This window comes from Tiliqua scincoides, chromosome 1 (genome assembly GCF_035046505.1).
Source record: "Tiliqua scincoides isolate rTilSci1 chromosome 1, rTilSci1.hap2, whole genome shotgun sequence".
In the NCBI taxonomy this organism is placed as follows: Eukaryota; Metazoa; Chordata; class Lepidosauria; order Squamata; family Scincidae; genus Tiliqua; species Tiliqua scincoides.
Window position 1 is genome coordinate 24,909,511 of NC_089821.1, and position 19,824 is coordinate 24,929,334.

Consider the following 19,824-nt stretch of genomic DNA (forward strand, 5'->3'; position numbering starts at 1 on the left):
CCCAAAGCAGGGCTTAGGGGAGGGCATTACATCTCGCCAACATAAAAGCTCTTCTTAACTGTGGGTTATACAGCTGATATAAATAAGATGGCATCTTACCAAATTGAAGAGGAAGATGGAAATATAATGGCTAGCATGAGGTATTGGAAATGGAGTTTAACTCCTGGCATTCAATATCCAACGTTCTCTCCTTAATAACTCTGAATGCTGCAGTTGGACTCATCATACCCAGCCTTTCAATATCAAGACCAATTGATTTCAACTTGGCATACAAGACAGTAATCCCACAAAGCGGGACCACATCTGATATTGGTTGGAAAACCACATTAAAAAGAATGCCAGGCCAAAACTTCACAAATCTTAGCCATGACAGTGTGTTCAGCCTTATAAGGCCAGTTACAAGGCATAAGTTGGTGTAAGGAATACAACACGGCATGCCTAAAATTTTTTGAAAAAAGATGGACTGAATGCACTCCATGGCTTGGTCTAATGCCTTATAGGGCTTACAACCTTGGCTTTGTAGGCCTCTAATTCCACCGGTACGTATCTGTTGCCTTCAGTGTAATAAAATTTTGCAGTTACCGATGGTGAAAGCTTAGCCATGTTGAATACTAAGTTGTGGTGGGGAGCCCATGAATACCTGTAGTGAAATATAACACCCAGATATTTAAACAGGTGGACTTGCTCTATCGCATTGCCTTACCATGAGATACATCTGTGATGTTTCCATCTATTTGTAAAAATCTTATTTTTGGACTTGGTATAGTTAATCTCCAACTTATTGGCTGTTAAATATTTGGCACAACTATTAAGTAGCCTTAGAAGGCCTATTCGAGTGCATGATAGAAGGACTAAAGACTTGCTTGGAGAGAAACACTTTTTTTTCTTAACAGGTTGCTCATATTGTACCAGCCAAGACCACATACAGGGGGCTCCCATATCTGTGGATTCTCTTTTCTGCAGATTGGGTCTGGACCTCCCTCCACACATGCCCCCTCCAGAGGCGAAGGGAGCTAGGCTCCCTTCACTTCTGGAGGGTCTGCTGAGCCCAGTAGAGGTTGCAGATGGCCATCCACTGCCTCTGCTGGGTTCAGACTGACCCCAACAGTAAAAAAAGTCACTTCCATTTTCACAGTGTCCACGGCCTCTGCTGGGTTCAGCAGACCCTCTGGAGGTGAGGGAAACAGAACTCCCTTCAGCTCAATAGGATGGAGGGGAGGTGTTCACCCATATCCATGGTTTCACTTCAGCGGGGGGGGGGGGGGATCCAGAATGGAACCCTAGCAGTTATGGGGGCATGTCTGTACTTTTTAATTATATGATTAAGCTTTGATTATATTATATACTGTATATATATTATATATGCACACACATATATATAATCAGTATATATTTGATTATATAATTTGCATTTGAAGTGATATTCTGTGCTGCTTCTTGCAGTCGGTGAACAAAGGTACTAGTATATGATAACAGCTGTTGGATGTAGTTTCTCAGATGTCTTAAGTTCCTTTTTTAGTGACTTTCTCCCAGAATTTTTTAGCAACTTCTACCTCCTCCCCCTTTAGTAACATATTTAGGGATCTGAATAATGATTGAAAAAAGCATTCCCTTAATGAGAAGCAAGGTTTATATGAATGCATAAAATGTTTGAAGTTTGGTAACCCTTTAAAAAAAACCAACTTCCATTGTATCAAGCTACCTTTTTCAACCATCATTGAATGATGCAAACAACTAAAGTCTCTATCTTCTCTTTTTAGAAACTGGTTGCCCAAATGAAGCAGGATCCACAGGTAAATATTTTATTCATTCACACTCTTCATGCCATTCTTCATATTGGAATACAAGAACACTTGTTCTACTCAATTTCATGGGATCATTTCTGACAGTGACATAAAAATGTGTTGAATTGTATGTTGCATGTATGCTGCGGTAGAAACATATTTGATAGGGTGGATACTGTCTAATATGACTGAGCTGGTGTAGCATAGTGGCTAAGAGATGGGCTGTGTACCAGGACTCCCTCAATTTAGATCTCACCTCTGCCATGAACTCATAAGGTGCTCTTAAACAAGCCACTTCCTCCCATCCTCAGCACCTTCCCCCTGCTACAATATGGTGATTATGATATTTATGTTACTGAGTTTTTGAAAGGACGACAACAAGGATACACGTGAAGCACTTTGCATGCTCAGAAAGTGCAATATAAATGTTAAGTACAGTGGGCTCCCAGTATCCGCAGGTGATGTATTCCAGAACCCCCTGCAAATACCAAATTGCACAGATAATGAAATTTGTGGTGGCCTGTGTGGTGCTGCAAATACTGGGGCGAACGCAAATACTGGGGGCGCACCCGGCCCTGCGAATGTCACATATGGGCTCCTGGACTCTTTGGAAGCCTCCAGACACGTCTAGAAACCGTCTTGGTTTACTCAGGCAAACTGTAAGTGCCTTCCAGTTGCATCTGGGAGGCCTTCTGAGGCTTGGGGAGGCCATGCGTGACCTTCCCACGCCTCAAAAGGTCTCTTGGACGCTTCTGAAAAGTCACTTCCAATTTGCTAGAAAGACCAGAAGTGCCTTTCAGAAGCATATTTAAAGCCTTCTGAAGCTCAAGGAGGACAACGTGGCAGGAAGGTACTTTCGGTTGTCTCCAGGAGGTCCTCTTAAGCTCCTCCAGCCATGGGCTCAGCATCTGTGGATATTCAAATCCATGGATACTGAGCCCACGGATAAGAAGATATTAACTCTTTTCCTATTTTCCATACTTAATTGGTTCCTGAAAAATGGCCCTTATAGTGAAAATTTGGATGAGTACAATTATTACCTTAATTTCAATGGGAAAAATTCTGACTTGTTCCAAAGCCATTCCAGGTTCACTCAAAAATCACCCTAATGCCTAATATCCTAAAGAAAAAACTGTGTCGTAATAGAATAAAAAATAACATTACACAGTAACAATAAAGTATCAAAGTCAATGAAAATGTTTCAGTAGCTCTGGGTTCACATCGTGAGGTTTAGCACCTCAAGCTTTAGTTGCAGACTATAAGCAACTCTCTTAAATTTCACCTGTTTTTCTACTTTTTCCATGAGTGTTTTCATCATCATCTGCTTTTTTGTAGGACCCATATTCACAGTAATTTGTAGAAACACCACATGAAAACGGATACATTGTGACAGGGAATATGTAATGAAGGTGTCATGAAAGCATGGGAAAACATCAGGCAGTGTGTCTCACACCAGTGGTGTAGCTAAGGGGGTGCAGGGGATAGCAGTCGCAATGGACAACAAGCTGAGCTTGTGGTCAAAATTGTGAAAATCTTGGTATGTACAAATAATACCATCATGTTGTATATCATTGTAAAGGTAATTGAATGCAGAATGCAATGAAATAAACCACATTAGAATCTGTATTCTATCAAAAGTTATGGCCAATTAACCAGAAAATGAAAACATGACTGCCTTAAGGAACAAAAAGTGGATTTCTTTAACTCAAAACTGACTTATAAGACTGATTGTTCTGAGAGCCAATGAGATGTTATTAGGATACAGCATGGAACCAATAAGGTGGGATGAGTCAGTTTCCATGTATCATAATACAGTTACTCCTGCTAACTGAATAAAGACACCTTTTATATTTAACAGGGAGAGAATAACTGTCCCTCTTCACCCCAGCACAGTGTCTCTAACCAATAAGGGGCACACTTTTGATTTACTTAAGCAAATTTGATTTTGTTGTGGAGTTGGGGGCTACAAAATCTTCTTTGATGCCAGGTAGCAGATAGATGCCTTAGCTATGCCACTGGCTGGGGGGAGGTGGCAGATCAAGTGGGTAGTGAACTGCGGGGGGAGGAGGAGGCAGGTTTTCCCCCCAGTTTTCACTTTTTAAAAAGCCTTCTTGTGACATCACTTCCGGGGCATCATTTTGAGCTCTGCACCGGGCTACACATTCATTAGCTATGCCACTGTCTCACACGAAGGAGGGTGCCTCTTCCTGAGCTGCACTTCATCCTTTCAGGGTCCTGAAGATTATTTCCCTAAATCCCACAGGAGCACACCTGAGAAAGAAGGCCCTTCTGAACCTCTGTTCCTAACAGTGAAGAAATCTGATCATACTCACTGGGTTTGCAAGACAAATTCATCCCTGTCTCTGTTGCCGAAGCTCAGAGTGGAAGGAAGGTCTACCCACCGGATAAAATGGGAGATTGACCTTGTCTCCATGAGGGACTTTTTTCTCCACCATTCCCAGACCTTATATTGAAAATCTTGGTATGGATAAAGAGGGATGATCTTAATATATACGGTATGGATAAATGAAAATCCTTATCGCCATTACAGTGATAGAGGGAAGGGCATACTATGTAATATTTTCTATTAATGTCAAGACTCTTAAGCCATTTCTGCCCAACTTTGGAAGGCAGATATGCAACAGGGACTAAATGTGTACACTTGTGGGCAGGGAAAAATGGGTTAATCTCATGACCAAGTTGTACTGGAATGGATTTTTAAGAATAATCATATGAGCCGGATGATAAATGAGCATTAGATTAGATACAATCATGGTCTTCTTACCCAGATATTATAAACTGTTGGATTAGTGCATGCCATGAACACCTACTGGCATAGCATTAGATTCTGTTTGTGACCGGGCTCAGACTGAGCCTTGGAGGAAAAAATGCATAACTTCTGGTTTTTCGGAAGAACTGGAAATGATGTTTTAATGCCTTATAATGCATTGAGAGGCCTGGGGAAGCCCCTCAGGGAGCAGAGCTCCCCTTGTTTCTGGAGGGGGCACACGGAGGGGCACAGACCTGATCTGCAGATAAATGAATCCATGGATCTGGGCCCCCCTATGTGTGAATAAAAGAGGCCTAAAACAAACACACACATGAAAAACACAACTATGTAGTGAACGATTTGAATGAAAGTAGTCGACAAGCACCTGTTGGGGATGCTCTAAGAGGATTTCCTGCCTAAGGCAGGGGGTTGGACTAGATGTCCTATTAGGTCCCTTCCAACTCTATGGTTCTATGAAACTTACAGGACCCATTTAAGATTTGCATGCTACTTGTATGAACAATTACAATGAACCTAATGCTGCCAGACACAAATTAAAACATTGAGAAGGTAGCAACTTGAACAAACAAAATTGAACATAGCTTTGAATTGCTATGGGAAAAACTGGTTTTAAAGTGCAGGAGAAAAAATGCTGACATAGACAGGAACCATTAAACATTTGCTTACTCATAAACCCAATGCGTAGCTTGGTTTTGCTTTCTGTAGGGTTCAATACATTTATCAGCTTGGAGGGAGGGACTTCCTTAAGTTTTTTGGTGGGGTTTGCGTTCATCAGATTTGGACAGTTCTTGTGATGTTGCATTCCCCTCGACCTGTCCTTTCCAATGGACCAAGGCATGGTTGGTCCATACTCATGAGGAAATGTATGATGTCTTAGTTGCCCTTTCCTTGCCAGCTTCTGAGCATGCTCAGAAGGCTACAGCTGGTTAAAGCAACAGAGCTCTCAGGGAGTTGGGGGCTTAGGAACACAGTCAGAAGCACTTGGGGAGATCCACAGATGCTCTGCAGCCACCTTAATAGGCACATGTTGGCCTTATTTCGTTAATTGAGCAGGATATTTTATAAGCCCAATTTTGTGTAATGGTGGAATTTCATTTTTACCATTTTAGAATGTCCCTGTCTATAGGTTGGTTCACATATTACTGCAGATCATGGCTCTGTGATCCAGGAGCAAACATAGTCCTGGGATGCCACCTTTTGTTCCTCTTATGCATGCTGTTTAGTTACTTTCTTTGTGTCAAACAATAGTTGACCTCTGGATACGAAGTGGCAAATTGAGGCTTGTGTTAGCTTGTCAAACCAAAACCACAAGCCACACTTTAAAACTCATTTGTAGTTCTGGTTTGCCAGGCAAGCACAAACCATAGTTTACAGATTGGAAGGCAGCAGTGAACTGGGGTCTGCTGCAAACCAGGAAGTAATTTAAACAAAATGGACAATGGAAAAAGGAATAAGTGCTACTCTGAGGCTTGTCATGAAATGGCACTGCGTGTGAACAGACCTAGATTACTTGAGTATGCAGGGAGGAATGACACAGGATTAAGGGCCTGATCTTAACTGGTGCACTTGGCGCTCCAGCCCAACTTCTGGCAGTGTGTATTGTAAAAGTGCTGTAAGGCACTTTCTCACTGGGGAAAGACACGGAGCGATGGAAGGACACATTGGTGGAGTGTTGGGTGGTGAGTATCTTTGCTGGGCAGTGGGAAGGCTTTTCAGTTTCTGGGGGAAGGTGGGGAGGGGCAGGAACTGAGCAGAGGGAGGGAAGATGGGCAGATCAGACTTGGGTAGGGGATGGGGATGGCAGCAGAAACTGCTGCCAGATCCTGTCTCCCCTCTGGAGCTGCATAGCCTGACATTGGATCCTATCTCCCCTCTGGAGCCACAGAACCTGACATGGGTTTTCTCGATTCTGTACTAGCTCAAAGGCTAGTGCAAATCCAAGTAGACCCAGCAGGGCCAGCCATGCTTGACATGGGTTTAAGGGAATTGGTTTTGCCAGAGGAAAGCTGCCCGAGGAGACCTCCAGCAGCTTCCCTGGCCCCACAGGATATAGTGGTGGTCATTTTGATGGCACTGTACCAGTGGGCACCAGGATTGGGCTGCCTGTAAATGTACAAAATCCTATGACTTGCTCAGAGTAGTTTTTAGGACTGTGAAAGTACAGGTTGAGTCTCATTATTCACAAGGGTTCCATTCCAAGAACTGACGTGGATGGCAAAAAGCATACTATAGCAAATCAATTTTTAAAAGTCTCTTGGCTCTGGGGGTTTAAAAACAGCCTTGATGACCTTTGTAATGCACACAGAGGCCATGGTCTCTCTCCAGGAGCTTAGGCTTCACTAGGAGGCAGCAATCCCTCCCTTCACCAGGAGCACCAGCAAGGAGGAAAGAATGGAGAAGGTGATAATCACTGCCATTTAGCCTTCTTTCACATGCTCAGGGGGAAGGGAAGAGTGAAGCCTGCAGAGAGAATGATTGATGGATTGTCAGTTGGCTGTCCTCTCAGGGATTATTAAACAACTGTTTAATTTAAAGGGCCCTTCTCATCAGCTTTGAGAAAGAAAAATCTGTGAATACTTAGGTTATGCCTGTAATCACTTGTATGACTGTCTCTCTGCAACAGTAAAAAGCAGTTTTTTAAACTGTGATTTTTAAAGGAGTGCATTTTTCCCCTTCTCCAGGGATCAGCACACTCCTTCTCATTTGCAGGGGCCATTCATGTTGAGTCAAATCTGTGTATAAAAAATCTGTTTATAACAAGGCTGGACCTGTACTCTTAAAATGAATGGTGCTGTCGTATATGATTTCAGTGTTAAGGCAGCTCTAAAATTTGTATCTTTTTCAAATAAAAGCTAAATAAAAGATTCCATGTAAAACTACAATAAAGAATACGCTTCTGTATTGAAGAAATTTCCAATTTTGTACTTCATATACTTAACGAATTTTATTTTGAAGACTTTTATATCCTGTTTTGTATCCCCAAAACGCTCTCGGAGGCTTTTCTTTGCAGTAAAATCATATTATTTATGAGACTTTACTAATAATATGAACAGAAACAGTGTGGCTTCTATAAAGTGCCAGAATCATTCAAGCAGAATTCCCTGCCTTGTTCTTGGTCTTCTCTCAGTCACCATATGGTGTCGCATTTTAGTCACTGCCTTCCAGGCAGCAGCTCCTGCTGAGGCAAGTCAGTGAGGCTAAGCAGCTGGGATTCAGTGAGCCCTTGATGGATGTAAGTCTTTCCTTGCATGTAGTTTGTGTAGTCGCTTGTCTGAGACCTGCACAAAGAAATCCGATGATGCTGATTTTGAGGGCACTTGGCACTAAAATACTGATGAAGCATTACAGATGTGCTTCCACTAAACCTATAACATTTGTACATGCACATCTTTTTTTCTCCTGCGCATGGCTGACATGTGCCATGCTGGGGAGAAGGGTGTATGTTTCAGTTGTTAGCTTGAGTCGGTACTACATAACAGGATGATAAGGTGTATCAGGTATAAAGCAAGCCCCTTAGAGCAGTGGTTCTCAAACTTTTAGCACCGGGACACACTTTTTAGAATGAGAATCTGTCATGACCCATCAGAAGTGATGTCACAACCAGAAGTGACATCATCAAGCAGGAAAATTTTTAACAATCTTACCCACACTTACCAAGGAGTAAGTCTCATTTATTATTGTTAAAAGCCTGTTACACAATAGCCTATATACACAATAGCCTGTTAAAAGTACAGAACTGTAACATTTCCCCAAATGCAGTCACATACCATGGTAGCATCACGTCTAATATATTAAAAATAAAATATTGAAATGAATGAGGACTCGCCTGAAATTGGCTCGTGACCCACCTAGTGGGTCCCAACCCACAGTTTGAGACACACTGCTTTAGAGTCTGTATGGTGGTTTTATTTTCAATGTATTGATTGAAATTTCACTTTTCTTTCACACAGCACATCTCATGAAAGAAAACATTTTCCTAGCATATATTGCAAAACTCCCCTGGACACCCTTGTTCATTAAACCTTTCAGTGAATTACACTTAATACCCTGACATTTCCACCAACCACTAAAATGTTCGAGAGTTGAGAAGACCCATTAAATTATTGTAGCATCAGGCAACTCAAGTGTGTTTCACTATTGAGCCTTTTAGGCAATCTGATTGGCTACAATCTAGTTGTGCTTTATTACTTGCGTGCGTGTTTAAAAGAAGTCATCCTACTATTGCGTTAACAAATGCAATAGCTTTCTTACTGATTTGTCTTTTTCTTCCCATCAGAATGCTGATTTGAAGAAGCAGCTTCATGAACTCCAAGCCAAAATCACAGCATTGAGTGAGAAACAGGTAGGAAAACTGGTGTATTTTTATCATCATGTTCTAAAGATATGTCTTCTCCCAGCTATCAAGAGAACTGCTGTATTTCTTCATGTGTGAAAATACGTGTGGGCAGCCAAACAGTTTGTATCTTGTTTGTATTTAGCAAAACAAAAATAAGTATTGGATATATTATGCTATGTGGTACTGAAAACATGACACTGAATGTATCATTTGTGAGATAACATATGACACAGTGCAATACTGATGCTGGCAGTGTTGTAAAAGGGCACCATCAAACTTACAAAGCCCACCTAGTATAAAGGGTAAGAGGAGCACCAGAGCCCAGACAATGCCATGCTTGCGCAGCTTCCTTGGTAACACAACCCAGCATCCATGGAGTGGCTGCCTGATGTGCAAGGAGCCTGTTAACGTATTTCCCAAACCCCCATACTGGTGGCCATACTTGTTGTTGTTTAAGAATATTTATATACTGCTTTTCAACAAAATAAAAAAGTTTACAAATAGTTTACTTTGTGACAAATAATTAAATGGTTCCCTACCCCAGAAGGGCTCACAATCGAAAAAGATGCAACAGAGTACAAATGAACAGCCACTAGAAAAGCACCCCACTGTGCTGATGAACAATTCTCTCTCTGCTAAATACAGGAAGAGCACTACATGAAAATGTGCCTCTTTGCCCAGTTAGCAGGTTACAAGTGCTTAGATGAACCAAGCAGGGGAAGGGCTGTCATAGGTCCAGTGAGAAGCCATCGCTGGAATGATCCATCCAGCAGCCCCTAGGAATGAGTACCGCAACACCTTGGGGAAATGCCCCAATCTGTACTTCACTCACCCACATCCCTACAGGAGCCATTGCAGCATGGGCAACAAATGGGCAAAAGCAGAGAATCCTAGCACCCGGGGTTCAAGTCTCTTTTTGCTATTATCACAAACACATGTATTTGAAAAATACATTTTTTACCATGGTAGAGCAATGGGCGGAAGATAGTTCCTTTGGAAGAGAGCAGCCATGTAAATTAAGTGCACAGGTTCCTCTGTAGCAAGGTAGAAAGAATCCTTTTGCCAGCAGAGGGACTAGGACTAAGGGGAGCCGTGATAGGTTATGGCAGGGTGCTAGTAGCCAATGTACAGACTTGGAACCAAGTGAGATAAGTTTTAAGCAAGGCACTCTCCTTTTGCATGATTGGCTAGAAACATCCATGGCAGGGACAAAAGAAGTGGTGAACTCTAGAACTCATTTTGGCCTGTCTCAGCAACAGCATAGGATAGGCAATGGGTACATCATGGAACACTTAGCATCTTGCATCACTGGAAACAGGCACACCTGACACAGAGACTATAGTTCATGGACCTATCCATGGTTGCACTGCATTTGGCAATCATTAGGCTTGCTTGTGACACAGGGAATCGATTAGAGTGCCCCAACCATCTATGAGTACCATAATACCATAAACAATGTTTTTCCTGCCCCCCTGAACTGAATTGCACGTGCAGTTTGGCTGCACATTTGCTCAGTCTAGAGAGATTCTTTTGAAGCTCATCACAATTGCTTTGGTTTGAATCACCTTGAATATTTGGGTGTTGTTTGCAAACTTGGCCACCATGTTGTTTATCTCTAACTATGAAGCATTTATGAGCAAATTAAAAAGTACCGGTTCCAAAATGAATTCTTGGGAGATCCTGCTGTTTAAACTCTACGCTGTGAAAATTGCCCATTTCTTCATACCCTGCTTCCTTGGTCTTTAATTGGTTATGAATCCATAAAAGGATCTGTCCTTTTATCCCATGTCTACTAAGCTTATGCAGAAGGCTTTAATGTGAGGGACTTAGTCTGCTTGGACTTTCAAAAAGTTTGACAGTGTTACTTGATTGCCTCTATTCATATGCCTGTTGGCACCTTTAGGGACCTCTTGAAGTTAGTGAGATAGGATTTGCCTTTGCAAAGACCATGCTGATTCTCTTTCAGCAAGGCTTTCTTCTAGATCAGGGATGTCCAAATTTTTTGGCAGGAGGGCCACATCATCTCTCGATACTGTCAGGGGCTGGGATAAAAATGAATTTACATTTAAAATTTGAATAAATTTACATAAATGAATATATTAGAGATGGAACTTATATGAATGAATGAAGGTCTCGGGATCGCTCAAGGCCTATAAAAGCCCTTGTGCAAAGCAAGGCCTTTCCTTTGCTGCCACTGCTGCTTCTCAGACGTGAAACAGCAAGCAGCAGAGGGAGCCCTCGGCCTGCAGCTTGTGCAAAAGGTCAGCAGTTGACCTTCACATTGAGAGTAGTCATGTCAGGCCAGTGTGAGCTCTAACAAGTCTTTGGAGGGCCAGAAGCTAATTGGAGACTGGGGGTTTCCCGCTGGCTGGGTTTGAGATCCCTGAGGGCCACAAATGGTCCCCAGGCCAGAGTTTGGGCACCCCAGTTCTAGATGCTTAATAAGTTTGATTGTGATTTCCACCAATTTACTTAGAACAGATGATTCTTTGCCCGTGATTTCCCTCTGAGTCTTTTTTTAAAATATTGGTATTAAATTGGCTACCTTCTGGTCCTCTAATATGAAACCCAATTTAAAGAACAGGTTACATATTTTGTGAGATATTGTCACATATTTTTTGAGATTTGAGTTCTTAAGATATCTTGGATACCATGTGAACAGAGTGATTTGTTAATGTTGGTCAGTAGGCATTAGAACCTTGTTTCCTTATCACTGCTGTTTGACAGTTAATGTAGTCGTCTTGGCAACTTGTTTGTCTGATGGTCTTTTCATGTATAGTACCTTTGTTTTTGCTTGTACAAGGATCATCAGTGATGATTATCCAAATCATCAATTATAAATTGTAAGAGAAAGTCAAACGGTTTATAAATACATTTCTGTCCTAGAGTGTCATCAATATAACTTGTGTTTTACAGGGTTAAACCTTGAATACCAAAATAATTTTTAAAACCATGCTTTAAATGGCACAGTGGCTCAGTGCAGATGCAGTGCCACAGTGGTTTGGCAATAGTCTGCAGGCTCATATGCACTTCCTTCTTCTTTTGCAGTCGTGCACATGTTTCCTCCTCCATGCTCTTGTTTTCACTAATTATTGTTAGCTTTGGGTTCTGAGGGAAGCAGAACCACAGCTTACAAGTTGGTTCAGGGAGCAGGTGTAGATTGCTGAGTCAGCAGAATCAGCAGGCACCTGGGACTGACACACCCTGGGTGTGACCAAGCCAGCACTGATTGGCTAAGCTGACTACATAAGGTTAGTCTGCTGGAGCTTCCAGTGCAGCAGTAGGGGAGTTGATGGAGATAACTGAGGAACTGCTGCCAGTGACTAAGGAGGCTGGATACTGTATGTATATGTTACTACTGACTTATGGACTGAACCTTTGACTGTGTATTGTTGGAAACTGATTTGGATTTGTTATACTTGGACTGACTGCTCTTCATGTTGACTCTTGGACTGTTTACTGACTACTCTACTTGTGATATCCCTTGCTCAAATACATCTGCTGAAAGTACTCTGCTGTATTTGCTGTTTTTCTTGCAACCTGCTCACATTGGGACAAAGCAGGGATCCTACACCAACCATCCCATACAAAAATAACCTTAACAATTATAACATCTGTGTCATCTGAATTGGCAATCTGTGGTTATTCCTCTGTCCAAAACATAGTTTGCAAACCATAGTTTGGGCGGATCTGTAAACTGTGAATTGTGTGCAAGATTGTAATTGCAGTTTGTGACTTCTGCTATTATGTCGTACTATGGGTAGCAAAAACTAGGAACTTGATTTGGCGATGTTTGTCAATCTGGCCAACCTGGGTGGAAATGCTGTACAATAATACTTCTATCCTTGAGTTAGCAGAAGACATAAATGAGTGCTTTGTGAGTTATATCTAATTGTGCTACATGGCTAGGTCTTTTTCTCCAAGATGCTTAAGAACTGAAGGGGAGCCCTAGAAGCAGGAATGGAATACATTGTCCTACATGTTGTTCCCCCCTCCCCCCCCAAAAACGAGTTTACATGCTAGCATCTGGTGCTCCTGACTTCATCAGTAATCAGTAAATTGAGAAATTTCCAATTGATCATCATCTGCTATTTTTTTCCTTCTCTGTGCTTCTCAATTGTGCGGTTTCTGCTTTGAACTCTTGAGTCTTTTTGGACCTGATGTTTTCTAGAAACTCAAAACAGTTTTGAGCACCATAGCTAAAACAGTTTTCTTTCTATTCATAGTGGTGAAGCATAGCTTGCTGGCAGTAAAGTTTTTAAATCCATATATTCAATTTTGGATAATTTTTCTAATATGGGGTAGTGTACTGATGGGAACAAAAGTGTTTTCAAAGTTCTAGGAACAGGAAATGGCTTTCTGGCATGTACAATTTCTGCTTTTATCACCAATTTAAAAAGTAACTGAATCAAGGTAGGTCATGGTCACTGTGGTCTGAATCCAGTATTGCTAGAACTTTAAAAAATGGGTTGGAACATGGTTAAAAGCAGAATGTCAAACTGTTCTATTTACTGGATCCTGTACATCATATTTTTATGCTAAGCTGGCCACTTCAGTGCTTCTCCTAACTACAGTAAAGTAGTTATGTTTCTATTAAGTACTTTGAACTGTGTTGAGCCTAAGGGCAGCAGCTTTCTTTTTTTTCTGACTCATTCAGCAATGAAATGTTTCACTGAGTGAATAATCAGTATGATAGCAACCAGTTGTACTTGAAAGGCAATCCCAATCAGTAACATGAAGGCTTTTCGTGTTAACATTGGTGAATTGGTCTCTGCAGTCAGCACGACATGTGCATTAGTATATTTTTCGGCTGGCTCAGAAGGCCCCCTATTCGTTTCAAGGCAATCTTGGTGTGATGCCAATAGATGACTTGTAACTTTCTGGCTCATATGTTGAGGCACCAGAGAAGGTACTGTATTGATGGAGAGGCTGTGAATTTCAAATGAGTTGAACTATTTCCTGTAAGAAATGTTTACCTAACGGAGTAGATAACTATAGGTATGCCCCTGAATCCCTGGAGGTTCCATTCTGGAACTCCCCTCAGTTAAGTGAAACCGCAGATATGGGCGAACACCTCCCCCCACCCTCCAGAGCTGAGGGGAGCTCTGCTCCTGTTGCCTCCGGAGAGTCCTCTGAGCCCAGTAAAGGCTGTAGATGTCTGTCTGTGGCCTCTGCTGGGCTCAAACTGAGCCCTAGAGGTTAAAAAAAATATTACTTCCAGTTTCTTTGTGAAATTTTTCATGCCCTATAAGGCATTGGGAGGCCCAGGGAAGACCTTCTAATGCTTTATAAGGCACTGAAACCAGAAGTGATTTTTTTTTAACCTCTAGGGCTCTGTCTGAACCTGGCAGAGGCTGCGGACGGGCCCTTCGGAGGCAGCATGCACAGATAACAGAATCTGCAGATATGGGATTCATGGATATGGAGTCTCTCTATATTGTGATAGGACTTTAGTCTTTTTATTGAATTGCACTTCTAGTGAGTGCTGGGAAAGTTATTAATAAAGGTGTATAGGGCAGGAAGTGGTCTAAAGGTAGTCCTATCTGACACCCTGCCCCAAGTGGTGACCCTTGATATTTTGGCTCACCTACTCCAACTTGCGTAATTTATCTAGGCATTTATCTATTAATCTTGGCTCCATGTCAGAGGCTAACCAACAAAAAGCTGTATCCTTTTTTTAATCTTCTGATGGATTTATCATATTTAACAGTAAGTTGAATCTTTTATAAAAGTTTTTAATTCAGAACATTCAAAGCAGTGGCATACCCGGAGGGTCAATGGGGGCAAATGCCCTGGGTGCCGTGCCTGTGGGGGTGGCACTGCCAGACTTGCCTCTGCCCATTTCACTTAAAATGCCTCTGCTAACTTCTTTCACTTAAAAAACTCTCCTTCTGTTGGAGGGGTTGGTATGGACTCATGATTGGGGTGGTCATGCTGTTCTGGGCCACCACCCTTCTTTACAGGTGGAGAGGAAAGAGACAACCTAGAAAGGCAGCACACCAGGAGTGGCAGCAATTCTGGTTACAATTCCGTGCCACTCTGGAACCTGGGCTGCGTCTTTCGTCTCCCCCAAGGAAATGACCCAGAGCGGCAGCATGCTGGCATGATTTTGTGTTGCTCTGAGCAGTGTCTTTTCTCTCCTTGGAATGGAAAACGCCACAAGAGGCTTTGTATTGTGAAGAGGAATTGTGCTGTGAGAGCCTTCAACCCCCAATTCAAAATCTTCAAAATTCTGGAAGCGATTGCAGTGACATGATGACATAACCTCAGTTACTTCAGGGGTGGGGGTGGCAAACAGAGGGGTGGCCCCAGGCAGAAAAAAGCCCAGGACCGCCACAGAGTGGAAATGATAAATTTTTGCTCAGGAAATGCTTCAGTCATAGGAGCAGTGGATAAGCAGGGTTAAACTGCTCCCCCCACGTGGTGACTATACTGCATTCTACATTAATTGCCGTTTCTGGACAGTCATCAAGGGCAGCACTATGATAGAGTGTTTTAAATTAAATTTTTGATGTCACCCATGTGTGGACTGCTGTGGCTATGTCTGATTGACTTAGGTAGGATTGAAGTTGGTGCACCAGCTGGAGCTGTGCGAAAGCCCCTCTAGTCACTGTTGGTCTGTGATTATCCAGAAGCAACAAAGAGTTCAAGGGGATACCCAGACTATGAACCTGCTCCAATACCTGCATCACAGTTCTCTCAATGAAAAATATCTCCTTTGTGGTCTAGATTTTGTTTCAGTTTGTTGAATGGTAAGTGCTGCGCGGGAAAGGTATTTCTTGGACTCTGGACCCAGGCCAGGGTTTGGAGCCGATTCACATAGCTGAAATGTGAAACTCGCACAGCTTCCTGGCTGGAACTCTGGAACTTGGTGGTGGTGATTTCATCACCAAGCACTCTGGAGCTGCCCCTGCACCACTCTACACACTTCCCTTGGAGATTAGAGGGAACATCGCTCTCAAGTTAAGTTTTACAGGACTGCAGCCTAAGCAATGTAACTAGGTCAGGTTTGTTTGTTGTCCCTTTGAATTTTTAAATATCTGCTGACATAAACAGATCTAGTTTAGTAAATTATGGGAAAACTGCATATTTATATAGAAGTAGGTGTTGTCTGGTGGAGCTTTTGTCTTGTGTGTTTACTTTTTATACTATAAAGTTGCAATTTTGTGATCATTTGCCTGAAAGTAAGTTCTATTGAGTTCAGTGGAACTCTCTTCTCACTGTAGTTGTAGTAGGAGGAAAAGCAGCCTATAAGAGCTAATTACTAATGAAGTGTGTATAGGATTGGGCTGTGCATCACAAAGAATCTTTTTTTCCACAAGGAAGTGAAGCGCAAAGCTAATTCTTGTGACTGGTCACTGAACCTCATTACTATATTCTACCTTCTCCCTGCTATTTAAGTGAATGCATTTTATGCATCTAAATGCTGATTGCTGTAGTGCCTGTGTTTATCCTTGCACCTCCTTTCTAAAGGAATGGATTTTTCAGGGAACAATACTTAAAGTACTAGCTAGAGGGAGTCATTACTCTCAGTTTACAACTGTAGCAAGAATGAGGAACTGAAGAAAGCCTTTCTCCTGTTTGTGATGCCTATGATATGCAGAACAAAAACATACTTTCATTTTGATAGAGAAGTGGGGGTGGGGAGTTCCATGTTTCCTTGCTGCAAAGCACCCCCACTCAGTAAGGAAATCCAAATGGAATATTCAGTATGTTTGCCCTTCTTGCTTTTCTCAACCCTGTGAGGGTTAAGGAGATGCAATGTTTTGTTGCAGGTCTGACTTGCCGCCTCCCAATGCACAGAATTGTTACTCAGAATAGGTCCTAATGTTCTGGGATTAACCCAATGAATACGCTTCTTCTGGACATTTTTCTTGTATTAAACAGAGTAGCCATAGACTCAAATGAAAAGTTTATCTTCATTCTACAAAATACAATTAAATTGGGACCAAAGGATTCTTTTAAGCAGTTCCCTTACAAAAATAATCTCCCAACTTTGTGATGCATCCACCTTAAACCTTGTAGTTCTTACTGGGTGAAGTAGCTCTTTCCCTTCCTTGGGGATATTATATGCAGACCAGTCATGTTCTGTTGCTCTTCCTTCCCCACAACAGACACCTTCATCAGTCTTCAACTCTAGCATGAGGTTTTTTCTCCTTTTGCTTTAACTTACACATATTTACTCCGTTACTAAGGAATCTCCCAAGTATGTAGAAGTACTGCCTTATTTAACCCCACCTTGCTTCAGATTTGACAGGTACTTGACTAACTTCGTTTGCTATTGGCAACTATAGACATATACAGTAGATAAGAACTCTTGACTTTGTGCTAAACATCCATTGCCAGCAATGGCATACAAATAATACAAGCTAATTCTGTCAGAGCATAGCAACTGGTTTGCTTTCATTTTTGAGTATTTGTTCTTTGGAACAGCATGTTTAACACTTAATCTTTTACTACTGTATAGTGATGTAGTTAGTGGCAAAAAAAATTACAATCCGGTATAAACAACATACACTGTAAGGCAACCCTGGCTTTAGTGATCAGCATGCATGGCTTAATTTGCCGTGTGGGCAAGAGTCATCACAATTCAGTTGAACTTTATATACAGAGCACTTTTAATTTGCAAAGTGTTCTACATTGTTCATTGAGTTTGTCTCCAGAATAATTCTATCAGATAAGATACTACTATTCACATCTTGCAGAGATAGGGAGTTGATACTGAGAGTGATTTGCCTAAAATCACACAGTGAATCTGACAGACGTGGAACTGGAACCAGTGGCGTAGTGCCAAACTCAAAATGATGCTCTGGAAGTGATGTCACAACAGGAAGTGACATAATGCCTGGGCTTTATGAAAGTGAAAATGGGGGAAAACCCAACTCCTCCTCCCCCCTAGCAGCTCGCTACCCTCTTGCCCTGCCACCTCTCCCCAGCCAGTGGCATAGCTAAGGCATCTATCTGCTACGTGGGGTCAAAGAAGATTTTTTCGCCTGCCCATGACAAAATCAAATTTAATTAAGTAATTAAATAAAAAGTGTGCCCCTTATTGGTTGGACACTGTGCTGGAGTATAAAGGGGTTATTCTCCCCTGCTCAGTATAAAAGTAGCACCACTTGAAAAAGTGCCTCTTTACCCAGATAGCAGGAGTCTGGATTGTGATTAATGGAAATGAGAGCTGACTGATATTAGCACCTTACTGGTTCCATGTTGTATCATAAAAACATCTCATTGGCTCTCATAACATTCAGTCTCATAGGATAATTCTGAGTCAAGCAAAACCACTTTTTGTTCCATATGGCATTTGTGTTTTCATTTTCTGGTTAATTGGCCATAACTTCTGATAGAATACAGGTATTCCAATATGGTTTGTTTCATTACATTCTGCATTCAGTTACCTTTCTAATGATATATAACATGATGGTATTATTCATACATACCAAGGTTTTCACAATTTTGGCCACTAGTGTCAAGCTCAGCTTGTTGCCCCCCTAAAGCTTGTTGCCTGGTGCTGTTGCTATCCCCTACACACCCTTAGCTACACCACTGACTGGAACACAACATCTTCCAGGTCTATCTATTGAAAATAGGGCTGAGCTGAAATTGTTTGCAGAATGTTTGAAGTTTGAAGGTGGAGGGGGTTCAGGGGGACAAAAACCCTAGCTCAGCCATTACTCCACACCTGTTTTGTTATCCTGGTGGTGCCAATTATACTCCTATGGGTCTCTAAGTCATGTCTTTTTTCCCCAGCAGCCTCCAAAGTGAGGGCATGAGGCTATGTCCTCTGGTTGGTACTTTATGAAGGTGATACTGTTGGGTGCTTGGGTGTGGTTTGAAGTACTTTTTAAAAATCTTGAACTGTGGAGCTGTAAGATTTGGCTACAGTCACATATGCTTGAATTGCTTCTATACTGGAAAATGTTAATGTGCTATATATGCCTTTGAAGTCATCTGGGATCTTCAACTGGTAGAAATGCTATTGTAGGAATTTTGGCTAGTGCCAGTTTTTTGGGGGGAGGAGGGGGTGTCAGTACAGATATAGAGTATCAGTTGCTGGTATCAATCAGATTGGTAGTTGTAGTGGCTATCAGTGGCAACTAGATTTTCAGGCATAATTCTGAGCTCTGGTTAACTGCTCTAAAACTTAAACACCTTAGAATATAAAGGATCATCTTCCCCTGCCTTGGGAAATCCTTTCATGCAACCCAGCTCCTTCTGAGATGCTGTTGACAAGGAGACGTGAGAAGGCCTTTTGTCTGTGCTCAAAATGTGGAGCTGTCTGCTCCAAGACGTTCTCTGGCAGAGAGTGAGGCAAATGGTAAACTGCTGTCTGAAAATCTGACTTTTTCAAGAAGCATTTGGTTGATTTTATTTCTGCTTAGTAGTAGTTTTGATTTTGGCCCCCTGTATTTTTTTTAATCTATCTGTCTTTTTGTCTGTTGTGTTTGCAGTTTTAGTTATGTTAGCTAATTTTGACTGTTTTCTGTTTGGATTAAAAAGGTGTAATATAAATGTTCTTATAAAAAATAGTTGCAGTACCATGTGCCTTTCAGACTGTATCCCTGGCTGTGCTAGGAGAGAACAGCTGTTCCTAGACTAAGCAAGGTGTCTTTGGTATGGGTGATAGTTGATCAGAAGAATGAGATGTGAATATAAACCATGTAGGTTTCTATGGGGACAGTCAAATGCCCAGCAAGAGCAAGCATGCCTATTTCAATGTGCTTGCAGCTATAATTGTTGCGGTCAGTGCCTCTTTCTTACTGCTGGATCAGCTGCAGAATCCTCATGAGGATTCACAGCTGCAGAATCCTCAAGAAAAACCTGTCACTCTATACATTATATAGGATTGTAGCCCTAGTGGGAGCCATGGCTAAGGGCCCAGTATGTCAAGGGAACTGCCAGTCAGAAAAGGT

General features: G+C 41.9%; 1 protein-coding gene across 5 annotated transcripts in view; it reads left to right on the forward strand.

The window, feature by feature from the left end:
* Positions 1–19,824, forward strand: part of PHF21A (PHD finger protein 21A) — a 162,283-nt gene that overhangs the window by 45,108 nt on the left and 97,351 nt on the right. For 4 of the 5 annotated variants that reach the window (XM_066630440.1, XM_066630419.1, XM_066630433.1 and 1 more), the window contains exons 4-5: positions 1,761–1,793; positions 8,852–8,917. In XM_066630440.1, the coding sequence (XP_066486537.1) occupies positions 1,761–1,793; positions 8,852–8,917 (99 nt within the window). Of the gene's footprint in view, positions 1–1,760; positions 1,794–4,214; positions 4,301–8,851; positions 8,918–19,824 lie in introns of those variants that run through there. The other variant, XM_066630427.1, reaches the window with a different exon arrangement.